The sequence below is a fragment of the Leopardus geoffroyi genome, chromosome A2 (genome assembly GCF_018350155.1).
Source record: "Leopardus geoffroyi isolate Oge1 chromosome A2, O.geoffroyi_Oge1_pat1.0, whole genome shotgun sequence".
Classification (NCBI taxonomy): domain Eukaryota; kingdom Metazoa; phylum Chordata; class Mammalia; order Carnivora; family Felidae; genus Leopardus; species Leopardus geoffroyi.
The window spans coordinates 156,340,910-156,360,853 of NC_059331.1; the positions used below are offsets into that span (position 1 = coordinate 156,340,910).

The 19,944-nt window shown below is 44.1% G+C and overlaps 1 protein-coding gene across 4 annotated transcripts in view; it reads left to right on the plus strand.

Annotated features, from left to right (window-relative positions):
• AGK (acylglycerol kinase) overlaps window positions 1-19,944 on the plus strand; it is an 81,417-nt gene that overhangs the window by 549 nt on the left and 60,924 nt on the right. For 3 of the 4 annotated variants that reach the window (XM_045495907.1, XM_045495910.1, XM_045495909.1), the window contains exon 2: window positions 2,590-2,707. In XM_045495907.1, the coding sequence (XP_045351863.1) occupies window positions 2,607-2,707 (101 nt within the window). In that variant the 5' untranslated portion in view covers window positions 2,590-2,606. Of the gene's footprint in view, window positions 1-19; window positions 1,174-2,589; window positions 2,708-19,944 lie in introns of those variants that run through there. The other variant, XM_045495908.1, reaches the window with a different exon arrangement.

A 19,944-nucleotide genomic window follows, 5' to 3' on the forward strand; every position in this document is an offset into this window, starting at 1 on the left:
GAATTGGGGAGTTCTTAAACAAACAAAACACCACCACCAACCAACCAACCTGCCGATCTGCTTTTTCAGAGGAGAGATGTTGATTTGAGCGTATAACATTGAGACTTCCACAGAGATTGAGAAGAATTCTTTTGGGTACTTAGAAGGAATATGCGTTGTTAGCTAATACATTGCACATTGCCATGACAACTTACATACTTACAGAGAAATTTACAAAGTGCATTCAGGGTTCTTTGGGGCGTGATCTTTTGAGCCAAAGGAGCCGGTGGTGTATTCTGACTTTACTGACAAGGGGAGAGAGGCAGAGGTTAAATGACTTACCCAGGCTCTCGCTGTCTGGAAGTAATTAAGCGACTCTAGAATCTAGGCCTCAGGACCCTTGCACCAGTGCTTTTTCCACTACACTAGAGTGCTTGTGTGTTTGCACGTTTTTATAATGTACGAATCACTGTTTTGTGACAAAAAGGGAGTTCCACTGGATCTTTAAACAGACTTTTATTGACTCTTAAATTGTTCTCTAATACTGTTGACATTTCTACCCATGCCTTGGGGGATTTTTTAAAAATTATTTTTTTTAATGTTTTATTCCTTTTTGAGAGACAGGGAGAGACAGTGTGAGCGGTGGAGGCGCAGAGAGAGAGAGGGAGACACAGATTCCGAAGCAGGCTCCGGGCTCTGAGCTGTCAGCACAGAGCCCGACGTGGGGCTCGAACCCACAGACCACAAGATCATGACCTGAGCCGAAGTCAGACGCTTCATGGACTGAGACACCCAGGTGCCCCGGCCTTGGGTGATTTTTTATCTGCAGTCAAGCTTGACCTCCTTCACACTGAGGAGTCCCAAATCTGTATCTTCTACCCAACTTCTCCTAACTCCAAACTGCTAAATCCAGACATCCACTGATCATTTGGATATCCACTTGGATGTTCTGCAGGCATCTCAAACTCACTGTCTCAACTGCACACATTACATTTCTCCACGAACCTACGTTCCAGATCTAATGATGGAAATCCTTATTCAGTTGGTCGCCCAAGCACAAACCTGGCTTGGTTTCTGCTCTCCCTTCCTACAAGTGGGCAAGTGAGGTTTCTAAGCCAGGAGCGGGCGTTGGGGGGGTGGTCAGTGGATAGAAAATTAGGTTTGATGAAGAGTGGACAGTCACAGAGGAATATGGTAAGTTGAGTTCCAGGAAATTGAAGTTAACAGGAAACTTAGCAAGGCATGTTTGTTAGGATTCTTCTTGGCATCCTTTTTTCTTTGCAGGTGATGCTTCTTCTGGGTTTAGGGAGGGTACCTCATATATGAGGATTTTATGACCTATTTCAGGGAAGACGAGTCAGGTGGTGAGGCTAAAGTGATTCCTGCTTTTGACGGTTTCTCGGACTCCTTTAGCTTAAAATATTCACCATGCTAAGTTGCTATATTTTGGGGGTGGTGCGTCCTGAACCCTGTCACATTCAGCAGTTAGCTAGCTATCGATTGTTATGTGCCCGATCTTATTTTAGGCCCTGGGGGTACAGCAGGGACCAGAACCAAGTCCTTGCTCTTGTGGAGTTTATGTTCCTTGGGGTACGCTACTAAAGAAATCAGCAAATAAAGATCATCCAGTGATAAGTGCTGTGAAGAAAACAAAGAGAATAAGGATCTATACGGTTACTTGGTTTTTTAGTAAAGTTGTATTAATTTACCTTGCTCACAGGAGTGCACGAGAGGGTCGATTCTCATTTTGTCATCTGTGAATACGATCATTCAAAAGTTTGTTACTTTGAGAGGTGAACAGTGATAGTTCCTTGTAGTTTGCATGTCTTTGATTACTCAGGAAGTTGAAAACTGCACACAGCCATTTGTATTAGTGCTTCGTGCTTCTTGGAATTTTCTGTGTGTGTGTGTGTGTTCTCTGCTCTCTGTTTATTTTCCTGTTGAGTGGCTAGTGTTTTCCTCTATTTTGAATAAGCTCTTTATATTACTTATCTATTATTGAGTCGTTTGTGTGTAAAAATTTTAATGTTTATTTTTGAGAGAGAGTGCAGGAAAGGGGCAGCGAGGAAGGGGACAGAGAATCTGAAAGGGGCTCTGTGCTGCCAGCAGTGAGCCAGACATGGGGCTTGAACTCACAAACCAAGAGATCATGACCTGAGCCAAAGTCAGTCGCTCAACCAACTGAGCCACCTAGGTACCGCTTTTATTAGTTTTTATTTTCTTTTAATTTTTAAAGCTGTTGATTTAGACAAACACTCTTAAACAGTTGTATAGTGACCGTAGGAAGAAAGAAAAAGCAGGAGGCCTGGAATTGCCTTCTTCTCTGCCCTTCCCTTCCTTGCTTCTAATACAGTGAGGCATAAGGGAGCAGAGAGGGGAAGAAGTGAATTCAGGTAGAAGGAAGGAAAGAAAGAAAGAAGAGGCAGGTGGGCAGTGAGAAGATTTGGTGAGATCGGAAGGGAGCAGGTGGGAAGAGGCCAGAGGAATGGTAACAAGGAACAGGAGTGAGGGAAGGAAACGGGCAGGATGGGCAGATGGAAGGCATCATGGGGCCTCTACACAATTACCTTGGGTACTGACCTTTTTCTTTTTCTGCTTCTATTAACCTAGCAAATCCCTAGGAGAAGATGACTGTGTTCTTTAAAACACTTAGAAATCATTGGAAGAAAACTACAGCTGGGATCTGTCTGCTGACATGGGGAAGCCATTGGCTGTATGGAAAACACTGGTAAATATCAGACAGCCCCCACCCACCCCACCTTCAACCTCCAACAGTATAAAAGGGCCCAAGGTCAAAATCTTGCTCAGCTGTGCTCCTCTCTAGAACACATTGTGGTGTAAACGAAAAATAAATGTTAAAACCACAAAGACCAAGGCTTCTTGTTGTAATCAGTTCTGGAAAATTGTAACTATAACAGTGCCATCAACACTGGATAACAGCGGGTATAGATTGTAGTAGTGAGATCAGAAGCTGAACAAATTGAGGCCCAACCTAGGGAGAGAGGAGTCACTTCCCAAGTTCTTAGTAGACAGGGATTGAACTCCTATGTCTCCTCGGGATTTCATTCCTTCTGTTTCTTACTACAGCCTCTTGATCTGTTATCACTGCTGTTGTAGGACCCTGAGTGAATCTGTTTCCTCCAACCCCTGTGACTTTCCACATTTATACAGTTAGCCCGGGTTAATTTAAATGAGACAAAGACTTTCAAACCTTTTGATTGAATAAGGAGTTCAACAGTCATAGGTTTTATTAGCCTCTAGGCATGAAGGGAGAAGAAAGTGCCAGAGCTCCCTCTGATTTAGCATGATAATAAGATTTCAGTAACATTTTTATATGAAAATTATCCAAACAATTAAGAGAGCCAATCAAGTTACCGTATTTTGGGGATTAAGCTTTTGTAATCCACATTGGAAGTCTCCACATTTGAAAGGAGATTCATACTGATATTTTTGTAAACCATCTCAGTTCACCACTGTCAGAGATAATCTGGGGATGCTACATGGTGTCTAGTTTTTCACAGCTGTAGATTGAATGGGACATATCCCCTTTCCCCCCAAGTATTCCCAAGGCTCAGCACTTGAATTCCATTAGCTAGCATGTAAAGAACAGACCTGAGAAGCTTATTTAAAATGTTTTTTGATGTTTATTTACTTTTGAGAGAGACAGAGACAGAATGTGAGTGGGTTGGGGCAGAGAGACGGGGAGGCACAGAGTCTGAAGCAGGCTGCAGGCTCCGAGCTGTCAGCACAGCCCGACGCGGGGCTTGAACTCACGAGCTGTGAGATCATGACCTGAGCCGAAGTCGGACGCTCAACCGACTGAGCCACCCAGGCGCCCCGTGTGTACTACCAATTTTAAGTTTCTCAGGTCTGGGGGCGCCTGGGTGGCTCAGTCGGTTGAGCGTCCGACTTCGGCTCAGGTCATGATCTTGTGGTTTGTGGGTTCTGGCCCCACGTTGGGCTCTGTGCTGACAGCTTAGAGCCTGGAGCCTGCTTAGGATTCTGTGTCTCCCTCTCTCTGACCCTCCCCCGTTCACTCTTTGTCTTTCTCTGTCTCAAAAATAAATAAACATTAAAAAAAAAAAAATTGGTAGTATGTTAAAAAAAAGTGGAGGAAATGTTATCACAAATGGAATGTGAAACCTATAATGTATGCTTTTTCTCCCTTTTCTAACTACCCTTGAGTCCTTACACCGTCTGCCTGGGTGGGGACTAGGACTCCCTTTGCAGGAGCACCTGTTCCAGGCGACGGGGAAGTCCATTCGGGACAACTCCCCATCCCACACCCTAAGGATCACTGCTATTTCTGCTACCAGGTGAAGATTTGAGGAAATAACCATGTTCAAGATGTCTTGTAGGCACCCTAATAATTTTTTGCCAGTGTTATCTTGAGACTTTAAAAGAGGCCCACTCCTTCTGAATTAGATCAGAAACAGCTTGATCTTGTAGTAGGAGCCTGCCTTTGGCTTCTTTGGGCTCTGCCTCCATCCTTGACATTCAAGGGTGCATTCAAAATGCAAACCCCTATTGTCCTGTTGCTCTTCCTTTCTTCTGACTTTTCTCCTCCATTCTTTCATGCCATGTGGTCTTTCTGTTTTTAAATCGTAGTAGAAAACACCTAAAATTTGTCACCTTAGCCCTTTTTAAGTGTACCGGCAGTAGAGTTAAGTATGTTCCCATTGTTGTGCAAGTGGGCTCTAGAGTTTTTTCATCTTACAAAACTGAAACTCTGTACCCATCAAACACAAGTCTCCATTTCCTCTCCCCGCCCAGCCCCTGGCAACCACCAGTCTGCTTTCTGTTTCTGTCAGTTTGACTACTTTAGGGACTTTGCATGAGTGTTGTCATATAGTATTTGTGTTCTGTGACTGGCTTATTTCACTTAGCGTAATGTTCTTAAGGTTCATCAATGTCGTAGCAGATGGCAGGATTTCATTCTTTTAAAAGGCTGAATACGGGGCGCCTGGGTGGTGCAGTCGGTTAAGCGTCCGACTTCAGCCAGGTCACGATCTCGCGGTCCGTGAGTTCGAGCCCCGCGTCGGGCTCTGGGCTGATGGCTCAGAGCCTGGAGCCTGTTTCCGATTCTGTGTCTCCCTCTCTCTCTGCCCCTCCCCCGTTCATGCTCTGTCTCTCTCTGTCCCAAAAATAAATAAACGTTGAAAAAAAAAAAAAAAAAATTAAAAAAAAAAAAAAAAAAGGCTGAATAATATTCCATCATACGCGTGTACCTAACACATTTTCTCTATCCAGTCGTTGTTGATGGACATTTGGGTTGCTTCTCCCTCTCGGCTATTGTGAATAATGCTACTACAATGAACTTGAGTGAGCAGATAGTCCTTCCAGATCCTGTTTTCAATGCTTTTGGGTGTACACCCAGAAGTGGGATTGCTAGATCATAGGGTAGTTCCAGTTTTAAGTTTTTGAGGAAGCACTATTCTGTTTTTTATACTGGTTGTACCATTTCACAGACACGAGGTTTCCCATCTTGCCACATCCTCACCAACGCTTGTTATTTGTGTTTTGTTTTGCTTTGCTTTTGATAGTGGCCATCGTAATGGGTATGATATGGGTATCTTGTGGTTTTGATTTGCATTTCCCTAATAATTAGTGATGTTGAGCATCCTCTCACATACTGTTTGGCCATTTGTTTATGTTTGGAGAAATGTCTGTTCAAATTCTTGGCCCGTTCTTAAAAATCAGGTTCCTGGGGTGCCTGGGTGGCTACGTCGGTTGAGGGTCCGACTTCGGCTCAGGTCATGATCTCACAGTTTGTGAGTTCGAGCCCTGCGTTGGGCTCTGTGCTGACAGCTCAGAGCCTGGAGCCTGCTTCAGATTCTGTGTCTCCCTCTCTCTCTGCTCCTCCCCTGTTCACACACACACACACACTCTCTCTCTCTCTCTCAAAAATAAAGATTAAAAAAAAATTAAAAAAAAATCAGGTTCCTTGGGGTTTTTTTGTTGTTGGTGAGTTGTAGGAATTCTTTAATCCCTTAGGAGATAGATGATTTGCAAATGTTTCCTTTCATTTCATAGGCTGCCTTTTCCCTCCTTTGATGGTGTCCTTTGCCCAGAAGTTTTAAAGTTTGGTGTAATCCCATTTGTCTATTTCTATTTTTGTTGCCTCTCTTTTTGGTGTCATATCTAAGAATTCACTGCCAAATTCAGTGTTAGGAAGCTTTCCTCCCTGTGTTTTCTTCTAGGAGTTTTATCACTTTAGGTCATATAGTTAGGTCTTTAATCCATTTTGAGTCCTTTCCCCATTGTGTGGTCTTGGCATCCTTGTCTAACATTCATCGATCATATATGCCAGCCCGTTTTTTAAAATTTTTACTTCTGGGTGCTCTGTTCTGTTCTGCTGGTCTGTATATTCATGCCCATACCATTGGCTTTAGTAGCTTTGTAATATGTTTTGAAATTAGGAAGTGTGAGGCCTCCAACTTTGTTCAAGATTCTTTTGGCTATTCAGGGTCCCTTGTGTTACATATGAATTCAGGATTTTTTTTCTATTTCTGCAAAATATGCCACTGAAATTTTGATAGGGATTGCATTGAATCTGCAGCTTATTTGGGTGGTACACACATTTTTATGATATTAAGTCTTCCAGTGCATGAACACGGATGTCTTTCCACTTACTTGTATCTTTCTTTCAGCAGTGTTTTGTAGTTTTTAGTGTACAAGTCTTTTACCTGCTTGGGTTATATTTATTCCTCAATATTCTTTTTTTTTTTTATGCTATTGTAAATGGGATTATTAATTTCCTTTTTGGGTTCATTATTAGTATATAAAAACCGGATTTTTATGTGCTGATTTTGTATTCTGCAATGTTGCTAAATTTGTATTTTCTAACAGTTTTTTTTTTGTTGTGTGGAATCTTTAGGGTTTTCTATGTAAAAGATCATGTCCTCTGCAAGCAGATAATTTTTCATCCTTTCCAATTTGGATGCCTTTTATTTCTTTTTCTTGCCTAATTACTCTGTCTAGGACTTCCAATACCACACTGAATACAAGTGGCAAATCCTTGCCTTGTTCCTGATCTTTGAGGAAAAAGCTTTCAGTTTCTCACTGTTGAGTATTGTGTCAGCTGTGGGCTTTACACGTAGGTTCTTTGGTTATGTTCAAATTATTTATTGTTATTGTCTTTTTCCTTTTATCTGTATATCCTTATCCTTAAAAAATTTTTTTTTAACGTTTGTTTATTTCTGAGAGAGAGCACCTGTGCGCATGAGTGGGGGAGGGGCAGGGAGTGGGAGACACAGAATCTGAAACAGGCTCCAGGCTCTGAGCTGTCAGCGCAGAGCCTGATGTGAGGCTCGATCTCTGAACAGCAAGATAATGACCTGAGCCAAAGTCGGGCACTTAACTGACTGAGCCACCCAGGCACCCCTATATATCCTCAGCCTTTTCATATAGCAATCTTCACATTCGTCCTTTATATTAATCTACTTTTTTCCTGAGAAAATCTTCTCTGCGGCTCTCTTGAGTAGGAGCTGCCTTGCCCCTTCAAATGGGTTGTAAGGTGGGGTTGACATCTCGTAGCTCCTCAGTACCTGTTCCAAACGGTTCGTCTTCCATCTTCTTATACAAGTCTCTTTTCCTTTGAGGCTCAGAATATCTGGTTATATCCTACAACTGTAAACCTTCGGGCTTTCTGGGATCTCACTTATGTTAGTTGTAGGCTTCAGTGCCTGGTTGACCAGTGTCCTTTTCCCACCGAGTCTTGTTACCTTCTCGTGTACCCCGAGTATACATGCGTGTGACCCGTGTACCAGCCTGGCCTTCCTTTCCTGACTTCGTCTACTTCCAGGACTTTCACTGCTGCTCCGCCTTCTTCTGGGTCCCCCCGACCCTCCGTGGCTGAGACCTTCTCACTGCTTGCCCCTGTTCTTCTGAAATCTGGAACTTCAGTATCGCAGTCTCTCAGTCTTCTATTATTCCACGTTTCCCAACCTTACTCGTATTTTTTTTTTTTAATTTTTTTTTCCAACGTTTATTTATTTTTGGGACAGAGAGAGACAGAGCATGAACAGGGGAGGGGCAGAGAGAGAGGGAGACACAGAATCGGAAACAGGCTCCAGGCTCTGAGCCATCAGCCCAGAGCCTGACGCGGGGCTCGAACTCACGGACCACGAGATCGTGACCTGGCTGAAGTCGGACGCTCAACCGACTGCGCCACCCAGGCGCCCCCTTACTCGTATTTTTTAATATTACCAAGACTTCTTGTCCCCGAGAGCCTCCAGTTTCTTCCAAATCCATCACTCTTTGCTGCTTTCTTCACTTTTTCCCTCGATTTCTTGATGCGCCTGTCACACACTTCTCAGCTGCACTTTTCACGAGTCCTCCTGGCTTTTTCTTTTTTTCTTTGAGAGAGAGCGAGAGCATGTGCATGCAGGGGCTGGGCAGAAGGAGAGGGGGAATCTCAAGCAGACTCCATGCTCAGCACAGAGCCTGACGAGGCTCTACCCCATCACCCTGGGATCCTGAGCTGACATCTGACAGCCCCAGCTGCCCCTCTCTGAGAGGATGTTTCACCTAGGACGGTGCTCAGAGCTGGTCTTGTCTCCAGCCTGCTCCTGCCTGGTTCAGGGGTGCTTGTGTTTGGGGAATGCCCTCTTCTTTTCCCTGTCCCTCGCTCATGGCTTGGCTGGCACTCCACCCACGGCCTTGTTGCTATGTACCCACCTGGGAGCCCCTACGGACACCTGAGGGCCCTCTCTTGACTCCATTCAGCCAGAGGCAGGCAGCCCTCCCTCCCTTATTCACAGCATGGAGCCCGACTCAGGACTCAATCCCATGACCCTGGGATCGTGACCGGAGCTGAAATCAAGAGGTGGACTCCCAACTGACTGAGCCACCCAGGTGCCCTCCCTGGCCTTTTCTATCCCTCGTTCTTCCTCCTTTTCCCAGTTAAGCTGTTTGAATAGATTTTGTCTTCTTCCCTACCTCCTACTCATTCTATATCCCATGCAGTCTTTGTTAGAATTATTCTCACCAGTTTTACTTCTCATTCTTTTTGACAGCTCAGCTTTAGACACAGTTACTGTCCTTGAAATAATTTTTTCATTGCTTTCTGTTTTTGCTCGTCTATGTCTGGCTATTCCACCTCCTCCTCGTTGACTCCTCCTCTCCACTCATACATTAGGGAGGCGGTTCCCTCGGGCCCTGCCACGTTAGGTCCTTTCTCTACGTAATCTCATCTACTCAATGCCTGCAGTTTCCAGCTGTTTGTAGACCAGTCCCAGGTTTGTTGCCCTAAAGACCTCTTCGCGGCTCCAGACCTGTATGTGCACTCACCTGCTTCCTTAACACGTCTGCTTGCATGCTTCCCAGATAGATGCCTCAAGCTCGGCCGGCTGAAGAGCAAAAGCTCGCTGGCCACACCGGCCCTTCTCAGTGATTGGTACCACTCACCATCTATCTAACCTCCCAAACTAGAGATGTGAACCTCATCCCCCATCTGTCCTTCATTCTCCTTTCCTACATTCAGGCTGTACATTCTAAGCGATTTTGCCTTTTCTAAATCTCGGAACGTATTTGATTTCTTTTGCCAGCTCTGCTGTCGCCACCACAGTACCATCATCTCTTGCCTGGATTCTGTTTAGTTTTTGAGAGAGAGAGAGAAAGAGAGAGAGAGAGAGAGAGAGAGAGAGAAAGCAGGGGAGGAACAGAGAGAAGGAGACACAGAAGCTGAAGCAGGCTCCAGGCTATGAGCTGTCAGCACAGAGCCTGATGTGGGGCTTGAACTCACGAGCCGAGCTGTGAGATCATGACCTGAGCCGAAGTGAGACGCTCAACTGACTGAGCCATCCAGATGCCCCTCTTGCCTGGATTTTTATTAAATACATCCTAACTGTTCTTGCCTCTACTCCTGCCTGGTTTGTATCTAATCTGCACTCCACTGCCAGAGTGATGTTTAAAGAAGTGCGGGTTGCTATTGCTTTTGGATTCGACTCAACCTGACTTGGTGTTGTGTGTGCACATCTCCAGCCCTGCCACATCTACACCTTAGTCTATAGAACTCTCAGGTCACTTTGGAAGAAGTTCACTTTCCTTGAGGTTCTGTCTCAGGGCTCCTGGGAGGGCCTTCACACATCTTGTTCCCTCCTGGAGCACTCTCCCCTCCCTCCTTCCCCAGCCAGCTACCTTTCCTCCAAGTCTTGAACATTATTTCTTCCCTGCCCACTGCACACACACTTATGTTCTTCCTTTCTGTCTCCTTGGGTGAGGTCTCTATCATCGTGTCCAAGGCCAGTCCCTCCAACGCTGATCTAAATCCTGTTCTTTCTCGTGGGTTATCCTCTCCCTCACTTCATCTTTAAATCTCCTCCTCCTGCTTTTTCCTCCTCCTTGTTGAACCCCTGTGGCTTAAACATTTTGTCTCTCAACTGTGTACTTCCATTTATTTACTGCTCTGTCTTCTTTCATTTATGCCATTCTTTTTTTAAGTTTATTTTTTTATGTTAGAGAGAGAGAGAGAGAAAACATGTGAGCACTTGGGGGAGGGGCAGAATGAGAGGGAGAGAGAGAATCCCAAGCAGGCTCCACACTGTCAGCACTGAGCCTGACACAGGGCTCGATCCCATGAACTATGAGACCATGACCTGAGCCAAAACCAAGTGTCAGATGCTTAACCAACTGAGCCACCTAGGTGCCCCCCATTGATGCCATCCTGGAAGCATATCCCACATCTTCAGTCTCTACCTTCACTTTAGAGTAAGCCTAGTAAAATTGATTTCTATTTCATCTTTTGATTGAACCTGCTCTTGACAAGGTCATTAATAGCCCCATAGTTGTCAAGTTCAATGGATACTTTTCAGTCCGTATCGACCACATTTGTTTCTCTTTGTCTCTCTTTTAGTTACCTGTAGGGTGTCTTTCTCTGCTCATCCCTTAAATGCTGGACTCTCCTGGGTTCCTCTTTTTATTCCACACACTGGTTAGATGGTCATAACCACACTTCTGTTTGTAAGTATGATGTATCGATTTTGGAGTCCTATTTTTCTAGTCTTTACCTTGATTCTCTTGACGTTGTCTGCACATAAGTGGTCCTGGAGTTCTACCCTGGGATCAGCCATCAGAACATCCTTTCCAAAAGAGAACTCCGATCATGGCCCTCCTCAGCAGACAGCCTGTAAATGGCTCTCCAGTGCTTAGAGTGCAGAGACCCACTTCTTTAATCCGGCACAGAAGGCCCTTGGTGACCCTGCCCTTGTCTTCCTCTCCAGTCTTTTCCTGGTCCCTTCTCGTCCCACCTCCATGGCCCCTCAGCTCGACCTGTGTTCCAGCGGTCCCTAAAAGAAGGCCTGTTTTCTGCTACCCTTCTCTTTGTGTGTGTTCTTTTCCCTCTCCCCACAAACACTAGACTTTTATTCACTGGTCATTAACTCAAAAATGTCACAGAGGTGGCATTCTCAGATTAAGAGGAAAGAAAAACAACAGTTACTCAATTATTCATTATTCAAAACAATGTGTTGAGGAATTACTTTTAACCCCGTGCCAGGCTAGTCATTTCCGTGTGTGTGGTCTCATCGAATCCTCAGAATTGCCTTGTGAGAGGGGTAAGAAGATTTCCATACCTGAGATTAGGAAGTTGAGGCTCAGGTAGATTAGTAGCTGGTGGGATTTGGACCCGGGTAAATCCTACCCAAAATCCCATGTCCTTTCTTTGCTGATGACGACTTTGGAGAGCAATGCTCACTTCTGTGTATAAGTTCCACTGTATTTATTAATGACACTACCTTTTCACTGCCTTTCGTGTAACTTTATCAGAAGACTTCTGTAATGTTCCTGTTGTAGTTTTAACTGCTCCAATGGAATAAAACCCTTAGAACACCTTTATTAGCATGCACTATACATCCGTGGTGAAAACCGGACACACTGCCAGGGACCAAGACACCTATTTCGAAACCTCCAGAGTGTCATTGGTTCCTCTGTGCTCCGTAGCTGTCTTTGTTGATACCTTTGTCTGACTCCCCTTTTGCTCACTGTTCTTGCCCTTCCCTCTGCCTTTCCCTTTTTAGCTTCCTTAATAAGTAGATGAGTTGATTTTCCTCAATTCTCTGAACATGTTCAAACATACCACAAAATTGAAAGCATTTTACAATAAACACCTGCCTATTACTTGGAGTCTAGATTTTACTGTATTTGCCTTATCACGTATCTCTCCATTTGTCCATCCCTCTCTGTCTCACTTTTTGATGCATTTCAAAATAATTTGTAGAGGTCTGTACTACCACCTAAATACCTGAAGATGCTTGTCAGTAATTCGGTTATAGGCAAATTTGTATTTGCTTATGGTGGTTTTTTAGTTAGAGAATTTGTGTAAAATGGAATGTACAGATCTTTTTTTTAAATTTTCTTTAATGTTTGTTTATTTTTGAGAGAGACAGAGCATGAGCAGGGGAGGGGCAGAGGGAGACACAGAATCTGAAGTAGGCTCCAGGCTCTGAGCTGTCAGCACAGAGCTGGATGTGGGACTTGAACCCACGAACCTTCGGATCATGACCTGAGCTGAAGTCAGACACTTAACCAACTGAGCCACCCAGGTGCCCCTGGAATGTACGGATCTTAGGTGTACGTGCACTGAGTTTTTGTCAGGTGCATATACGTGTATCACCGAGATTCCTAGCACAATACAAAATGTTGCCATCACTCTGCGTGTTTTCCTCATGTCCCTTCGTGGTCGATCTCTGTCCCCTGCCCCCAGAGGTAACTGTCCTGCTGATTTCCTCCTCCCCCAACCATAGATTGATTCTTTTCTCCCCCACCATAGATTGATTTTTTCCCCCCTGTTCCAAACTTTATGTACATGGAATAAGATGTATTCTTTTTTTGAAAGGCTTCTTCCTCTCAGCACAGTGGCTTTGAGATTCATCTGTGCTATTGCATTTATCTATAGTTCACTCCTTTATATTGCTCAATAGTAAGAAGGTGAGCATATTATGATGGTTAATATTTTATACTTAGAGAATTGTAAATTCCTTGATTTTGATTTCTGAGACTGGTGAACATAATATTTTGCATTACTCATTTTAGAAAATACAAATTGTGGTCCACCTGCGTGGATTAGTCGTTTAGGTGTCTCTTAATTTGGGCTCAGGTCATGATCTCAAAATCCGTGGGATTTAGCCCCGTGTTGGGCTGTGGGCTGACACAGTAGAACCTTGGGAATCTCTCTCCGTCTGCCCCTCCCCTGCTTGCGCATGTATGCATGTTCTCTCTCTGTCTCTGTCTCTCAAAAATAAACATTAAAAAAACCCCAGACAAATTGTTTTATTATATGTATTTGACTTTTTTCTTCCCTTTGAAAGAAAAACAATTTCCTGATAAAGGATTCACGTGCCAGTAATAACAGTTGCCTGTATTTTAATGTTGATTTTCAGATTTTAATAATGGTCATGGTTTTCCTAAGGAAAAGTTTTTTCTGCAACAGATTTGGAAGAGGTTGCATATGTTCCTCTTCATCTGTTCCATTTTTGGTTGCTGCCCTTAATTTGCCTTTTGACCCAGGTATCATTTTTTTGCAGGCTCTTTTCCATTGTTAATGTGCTTGTAAGTTTTCCTCCTCGGGAGTGCCTTCCCCTTTTAGTCTCCCTTCCTCTCAGTTTCAAGGAAGAAAACCTGTGATATTTTTCCCTCTGCATAATTTCCCCACAGCCGGTTGCTGGAGTCCACCGGAGCAGGAGCAGCGGGGGCTGCTCTCAGGACTCAGCAAGAGCAATTGAAGAGGAGGAAATGACCCTGTTTGCTGAAAGTAAAGCGAATTTAAGGATTGCTCATTCCTCTTCAACTGCTCTTTCTAGGCTTTCTGGGCTCCCTGGGGGCGATTATGCTCCAGGTTCTTCAGTTCATCGTGTTGGCAGTTCCCTGCAACAGTCCCTCTCTTGTTCCTCACCCTTCAGTAGCACAGAATCTGCTAATAAAAAGTGCGGGGGAGAGGAGGCAGTGTAGTCTTAAAGTTGTCTCCGGAGTCAGAACTGACGCTTCCTAGCAGTGTGACCTCGGGCTCCCTAAACCTTAGGTCCCCCTGTACAGTGGGATGAGAAGAGTGCCTCACTGGGTCATTGAAGGATTGAGGAACCATAAAGCTGTTAGCGTAGTGCCTGATAGACATGGGGTTCGACAAATGCTAGTAATTGTGAGTAAATTTGATGTTCAGTACGTTGGGAGTTAAAATGAATTACTTCTGGTAACTGGCAGTGAATGATTTGAGAGACAACCGGTGGGGAAGGAAGACCAGGATCTGCCAGATGGTCTAATAAGATCTCAGCCTTATTCTTTCACTTTACGTGGAACAGGACAGCTTGGAAAGTGTGGTTTTACGACAGAACATAACCGCAGATGAGGCGGGGCATAAGCAGTTAGAGTTGGCTTGGTCTGGACCATCATGCGTCTGATTTCAGCTCCCATTGTTGCTTTCATCTCTGGGGATCTCATGCTTGCTTGTCCTGGGTCTGGTTTCTCTCCCTGGGATTTTGGTTGGTGAGCCTTGGCACAGGTTCTGAACTTCCTTTCCTGGCTCCGCAGTCAACAGTAGCCCTGCTCTTCCTCCGTTCTGGCTCCTCGTGCTCAGCTCCGTCCTTTGGCTCCGTGCTCCGGCACTGGTTCAGTCACCCACCTTGGCCTGTGACCCAGGGCTCCCGCCATTCATTTCTGTGGGGCATCTAGTCTCTCAGCCAGGATCTTGATACTTTCTTGGGGATTTTAAAGTCCCATTGACACTGTGAATCCCTGAACATGAAACTTGCAAAGCAAATGCGAAGCTAAGTGATGGTCCTGGGCCGTGTGTCCCTAGGTTTTTATTAATATTGGAGTTTTTTCCCTCCGAATATAGAAAGGTTAATCTTGATTACTGTATCATCAGCTTTCACCAGCACGGGTGGGAGCTCACCTTTCAAGTTCTGTGGCCAAAAAACAATTGCTTAGAAGAAGTAAAAATAAGTGGTTTTAAGTTGGCATGAGGGGTGTGTTGAGTGTCATTCAGTTTTATCGAGAACTTGGTAATAGTAATGATGATAATCACTCCCACTCAATCAGGGCTTGTCATATACCAGACGTGATTCTAAGCACTTTATGTGTATTAACTCATTTTATCCTCCGAACAACTTTGAGATGGTTATTCATCTCCTACTAGTGTGAGATTAATAACCCTAGAAGGAGGCAGAAACCAAGGGAGAGCAAGATTAAGTAATTTGCCCAAGGTCACACAGCTAAAAAGTGGGAGAGCCCTGATTCCAAACCACGTAGTCCTTACCTTAACCTCCGGAAATGGCTCCTGTATCTAAGGGAGCCGGGGAGAAATGAAGAGCCATAAACTGAAGATTGTCTTCTGTCATAGACCCCATAGGACATAAGACAGATACTTTAACGTAGTGCTTCAAGTTTGGGCTTCTGAGCTAGTTGGGTCTGGGTCCGAGCCTTGGATGTGCCACTTGCTGGGTGAGTGACTTTGGGCAGATTATTCAACCTTGTTAAACTTCACCTTATTCATCCGTATAACATCTGACAACCTTATTGTGACACTTAGGAGATATAATCACAGCTGCTGGCACAAATTAAAAGAGCAGTTACTTTTATTATGAATGCATGAGGCGCTCTGTGCTGGGTCCTGTTTGAAGGTACAAAGTAAATGTCAGGGGTGCCTAAGAAAAGATTAAAGTTTTTTTATTATGGAGATTTTAGTCATATAAAAATCAGAATAGTATAATCCCCATGTGTTCTCACCCTGCCTCGATAAATACCAACATTTTACTGATCTCATTTCATTTCTCTACTTTTTTTTTTCCCCTCTGGAATATTTTGATGCAGATTTTCAGAAATTCTAGCTTCTATCATTTATACTTCGGTACCTTGTCTTTAATAAGTAAGAACTTAAAAAATCACAATGGCATTATTATGAACCTAACAATCCTGAAATTCTTTTATGTCTTCTCATATCCAGCCTGTTTATATTTTTCCTCCTATCCCCCCATTCTTTGTTTTATGGTTTGTTCAAATCCATATCAAAACAAGTTTTGACACATTGCATTAAGTATCTATTTCTAAAGCCTCTCGAACTATAACCTCCTCCTTCTTTTAAAGTATTTATTTATTTTCAAAACCAGGCAGGTCTGCCTTTTCCCTGGAGAGTTTTTCATAATCGAGATTTGGTGGATAAGTTATACCATTCAGTGCTGCACAGAGTCCTGTGGGGGCCTGAGGCAAGGAGAAAAATCGGTGATATTGGTTCTGTGTTTATTTCAAACCGTGATGCTGTGTTCATCATGGGTCTTTTTGCATTCATTTTGAATTTTAGAATTATTAATTGTCTCCATGGTGGTTTTTTTGGCATGAATTTTGCACCTGAGGTGAATGCCTTACTCTCCTCATTGTAGTCTCAGCCCTGAGCCATTTAATCTGTTCCCCTGTCTCTCCTGTGTCTTATAAACTGGCGATCAGACCCAGGTGCTAGAGCTTTGCTGCTGTCCAAAGCGTGGGCCGTGCTCCTGCAGCGCAGTTCCTCCTGGGAATGGATTAGAAACACAGAGTCTCAGGACCCAACCCAGACCTGCTGAGTCAGAATGTGCATTTAACCAGGTCCCCAGGGGATTTGTGTGTATACTGAGATTGAGGATCACGGCTCCCAAGGCAGAATTAGATTCAGGTTTAATTTTTAGGGCAAGCATGCTTCATACACGTGTTGTGGATTTCTTCCTGTATCGTGTCAGGAAGTACGTGGTGTGGGGTTGTCCTGCTTTGGCGGATATTAAGATCGGTCAGTGGATTGGGAGGCAGTCAGCTTAGTCCACCCATTAGAAAGTGAAGACCGTGGCTTCTTAGAGTTACTAGAGCCACGTGGTTAAGAGGAGGAGTGACCATACGTGTTCGAATGTTGGCTTTCCATCTGCCCAGCTGTGAAACCTCACTGTGCTTCAATTCTCTCTAAACTCTAACTTCAATTCTCTGTCTAGTGGAACCCATTTCTTTGGGTTGTCATGTCGATTGTCTTAGAATAGGGCCAGGCACAAAAAAGCTCTCCATCAGAAATAGCGCTTCGTCTTCTGGCTTTTCCATCCTTATCAGAGAAAGCCTCATAACAAAGATGTGTTTGGAGTTGGGCCTTGCGATGAGTGGGACAGTGTGCTAGGTGATGTTAATGCCTTGAGCATAGGCAGAAACTGGAAATGCAGTGTATTTTTGGAGATTAGCAAAGAATTTGACTTCACTATAGACTACAGTTACTTCTTTTTTTTTTTTTTTTTGGTAGAATAGGAGAAAAAGTTCAATTATGGAAGTCTTTGTAGGCAGTTTGTAGAATTTGGTGAGCAGTGGAGGTACAGTGAAGATGTTTAAGGAGAGGAGCATGTCATGAGCAAAGTGGCACTCAGGAAGCTTAGTCCAGCACCCTTGGGCAAGATACGTTGGAGGGGGAGGGCGTGTGGTTTGGGAGGGCATTTCATCATAGAAGCTAAGAGAAGCCAGACCACAGTGATGGCATTGGGAGTGGGAAAATAAATGGGTGGAATAAGACTGTGATAGCGTAATATCTGAGCATGAGCACTGTAGGCAGGTAGACTGCTGGTTGGTTTGCGTTTTGCTATTTTCTAGCTGCGACCTTTATCAAGTACTTAATCCCTTCAACTTCTGCACCCCAGTCACCTTCTGGGGTAATGGCGCTAATGAGATCTGCTTTGCAGGTTAGTTGTAAGGATTAAGTGAGATGATGCATTTCCTAGTACCTGCTACTGTGCCCGTCTCCTAGCTTCCCCTTGGTAAATGCTCGTTCTTATTATCATTCGATGATGGACTGGCTGTTTGGTTGAAGGAGAGGAAGGTAAGTCATTTTTTGGTTTCAAGACTAGGATAATTGGTGATACAGAAAGAGGCAAGTCGCCAGGGAGAATTGGTTTAAGGAGGAGGTATTATTCTCTTCCCTTTAAGCTATGTTGAGTTAGAGACTCTGACAGCAGATCCAGGGGGAAATGTGTTAGATTCCAGGGGTAAATTATGCATGCGCCACACTTGACTAGACCTGTATTATTTCTTTGGGTACACATTATGGTTTTAGTAATGTCTTGGGCTTCATTTTGTTCCGGATCTCTGGAGTTCTGACAAAGCAGATGTTTTACCTTGACATCCGTTGAGATTAGCCTCTGCCTTTGCAGTCGGTGGTCCCAGGCCTGGCTGGTCCAGCACGGGCCGAAGGTAGTGAGGGATTTTTCCCCTCCTGGCTTTTCCTCATTTCACATTTTGTTGTGGTTTTAAGAAAGCAGTTTGTTTTGCTTTTCAGCCATTTCAGGGTTCTCTCTCTCTCTCTCTGTGCAGGCTGATGCTGAAGTTTGGGGTATTAATAGGTGCTATTTAAAGAAGCTCATTTATGGGCAATTAAATAACATGCCTGTCAGCCCAGATTTGATAGGGAATAGGGAACTTTTTTTTTTTTAAGTGCAATGAAGTTTAATTATATTCCCTCTCCTTTTAGCTCTTTTGTCATTTTATTTAGAAAACAGATTTCTTCTTTTCTTTTTTTTTTTTTTTTTTAATTTTTTTTTTCAACGTTTATCCACCTTTGGGACAGAGAGAGACAGAGCATGAACGGGGGAGGGGCAGAGAGAGGGGGAGACACAGAACCGGAAACAGGCTCCAGGCTCCGAGCCACCAGCCCAGAGCCCGACGCGGGGCTCGAACTCACGGACCGCGAGATCGCGACCTGGCTGAAGTCGGACGCCCAACCGACTGCGCCACCCAGGCACCCCAGATTTCTTCTTTTCTAAAAAAAATTCTGTATTATTCTTTCCCATATGTTTATTGGTGGGGGGGTGGGGTGGGGTGGAGAGGACTGAGATGGAAGGGCAGGAGATATATTTAAGTTATGTTTTGTTTTATTGATTTCACATCATTTTTAGTGTTATTTCTATCAGTGGTATTAGCTGCTCCAAGCACTGCAGAGAGAACAGTCGAAGCTCAGGCTAAACTAACCCCTCTGTAGGTGGTAACTGACATCTCCAATATTGTATGTCACGAAACAGCACAAATACTGACAATAGTTGATGAGTTTATAGGTCAGAAGGTCTGTCCTGTATTCCGGAGCCCAGGGTGAATACCCCTTTATGCATGTGGTTTATAGAGCACAACTCGGAGGGTAGGAGGAAGGGAAGAAGGGACTCGGCCTACGGTATCTTTTCGAACAGCTGACATAACCTCTCTGTAACGTTTTCTCTCTTGCCTTTTAATACAGGAGTAGATAAGAGTACCTTGTGTAAAACTGACAAGAGTAGCTGTTTCCACTAGCTTTTTAATTTCAGTGCTGTGTTATCCATTCTTGTTCACTTGTGGACTTGAGTGACTGGGGCTCTCCCCACTCCCCCTTGTTGTTTTAGTAAATACAGTCTGGGGAAAATGCCCTTGGCTTTCATTACAGTGTTATTGGAAATGTTGATCCTTGCGTTGTTAAATACACCACCAGGGAAAGAAGTCCAAATATACCACCATTTGACCGCAGAACTCCTGAACCCAAGTTTGGTGTATCCTTGTCACTAGCCCAGAACCCTTGTCCTTTACAGTTGATGGTAAACTTTAGCTTCCTTCCTCCTTTGCTAAACCTCACCGACAGCACCAGGGGTGACAGAATTTTAACGCCAGCGATTGCCTGCCTGCCTCCTTATGTTCTTTCTTCTTTTGTGCATTCTAAGGGTCATTAAAATGAAGACAGTCACCACTCAATGTATGCTTATCAGTAGTAATTCTTCTTGACGCTTGATACTTTCACGACATTAGGGAACTTCTTTATCTCAATATGGTTGGGAGAGGTAAGAAGATACAAATTTCTGAAGTCGCAGGTAGCACATCATGCGGAGGCCTGGAGAACCAGAAGGGACATCATTCTCTGGTTAAACGGGAAGACCAGACCAGAAGGCCCTAAAATCCTTCTCAAAGTCATAAATGTTTTTATTGTTCTCCTAGAGTTTGTAACCCATCACATTCCCCATT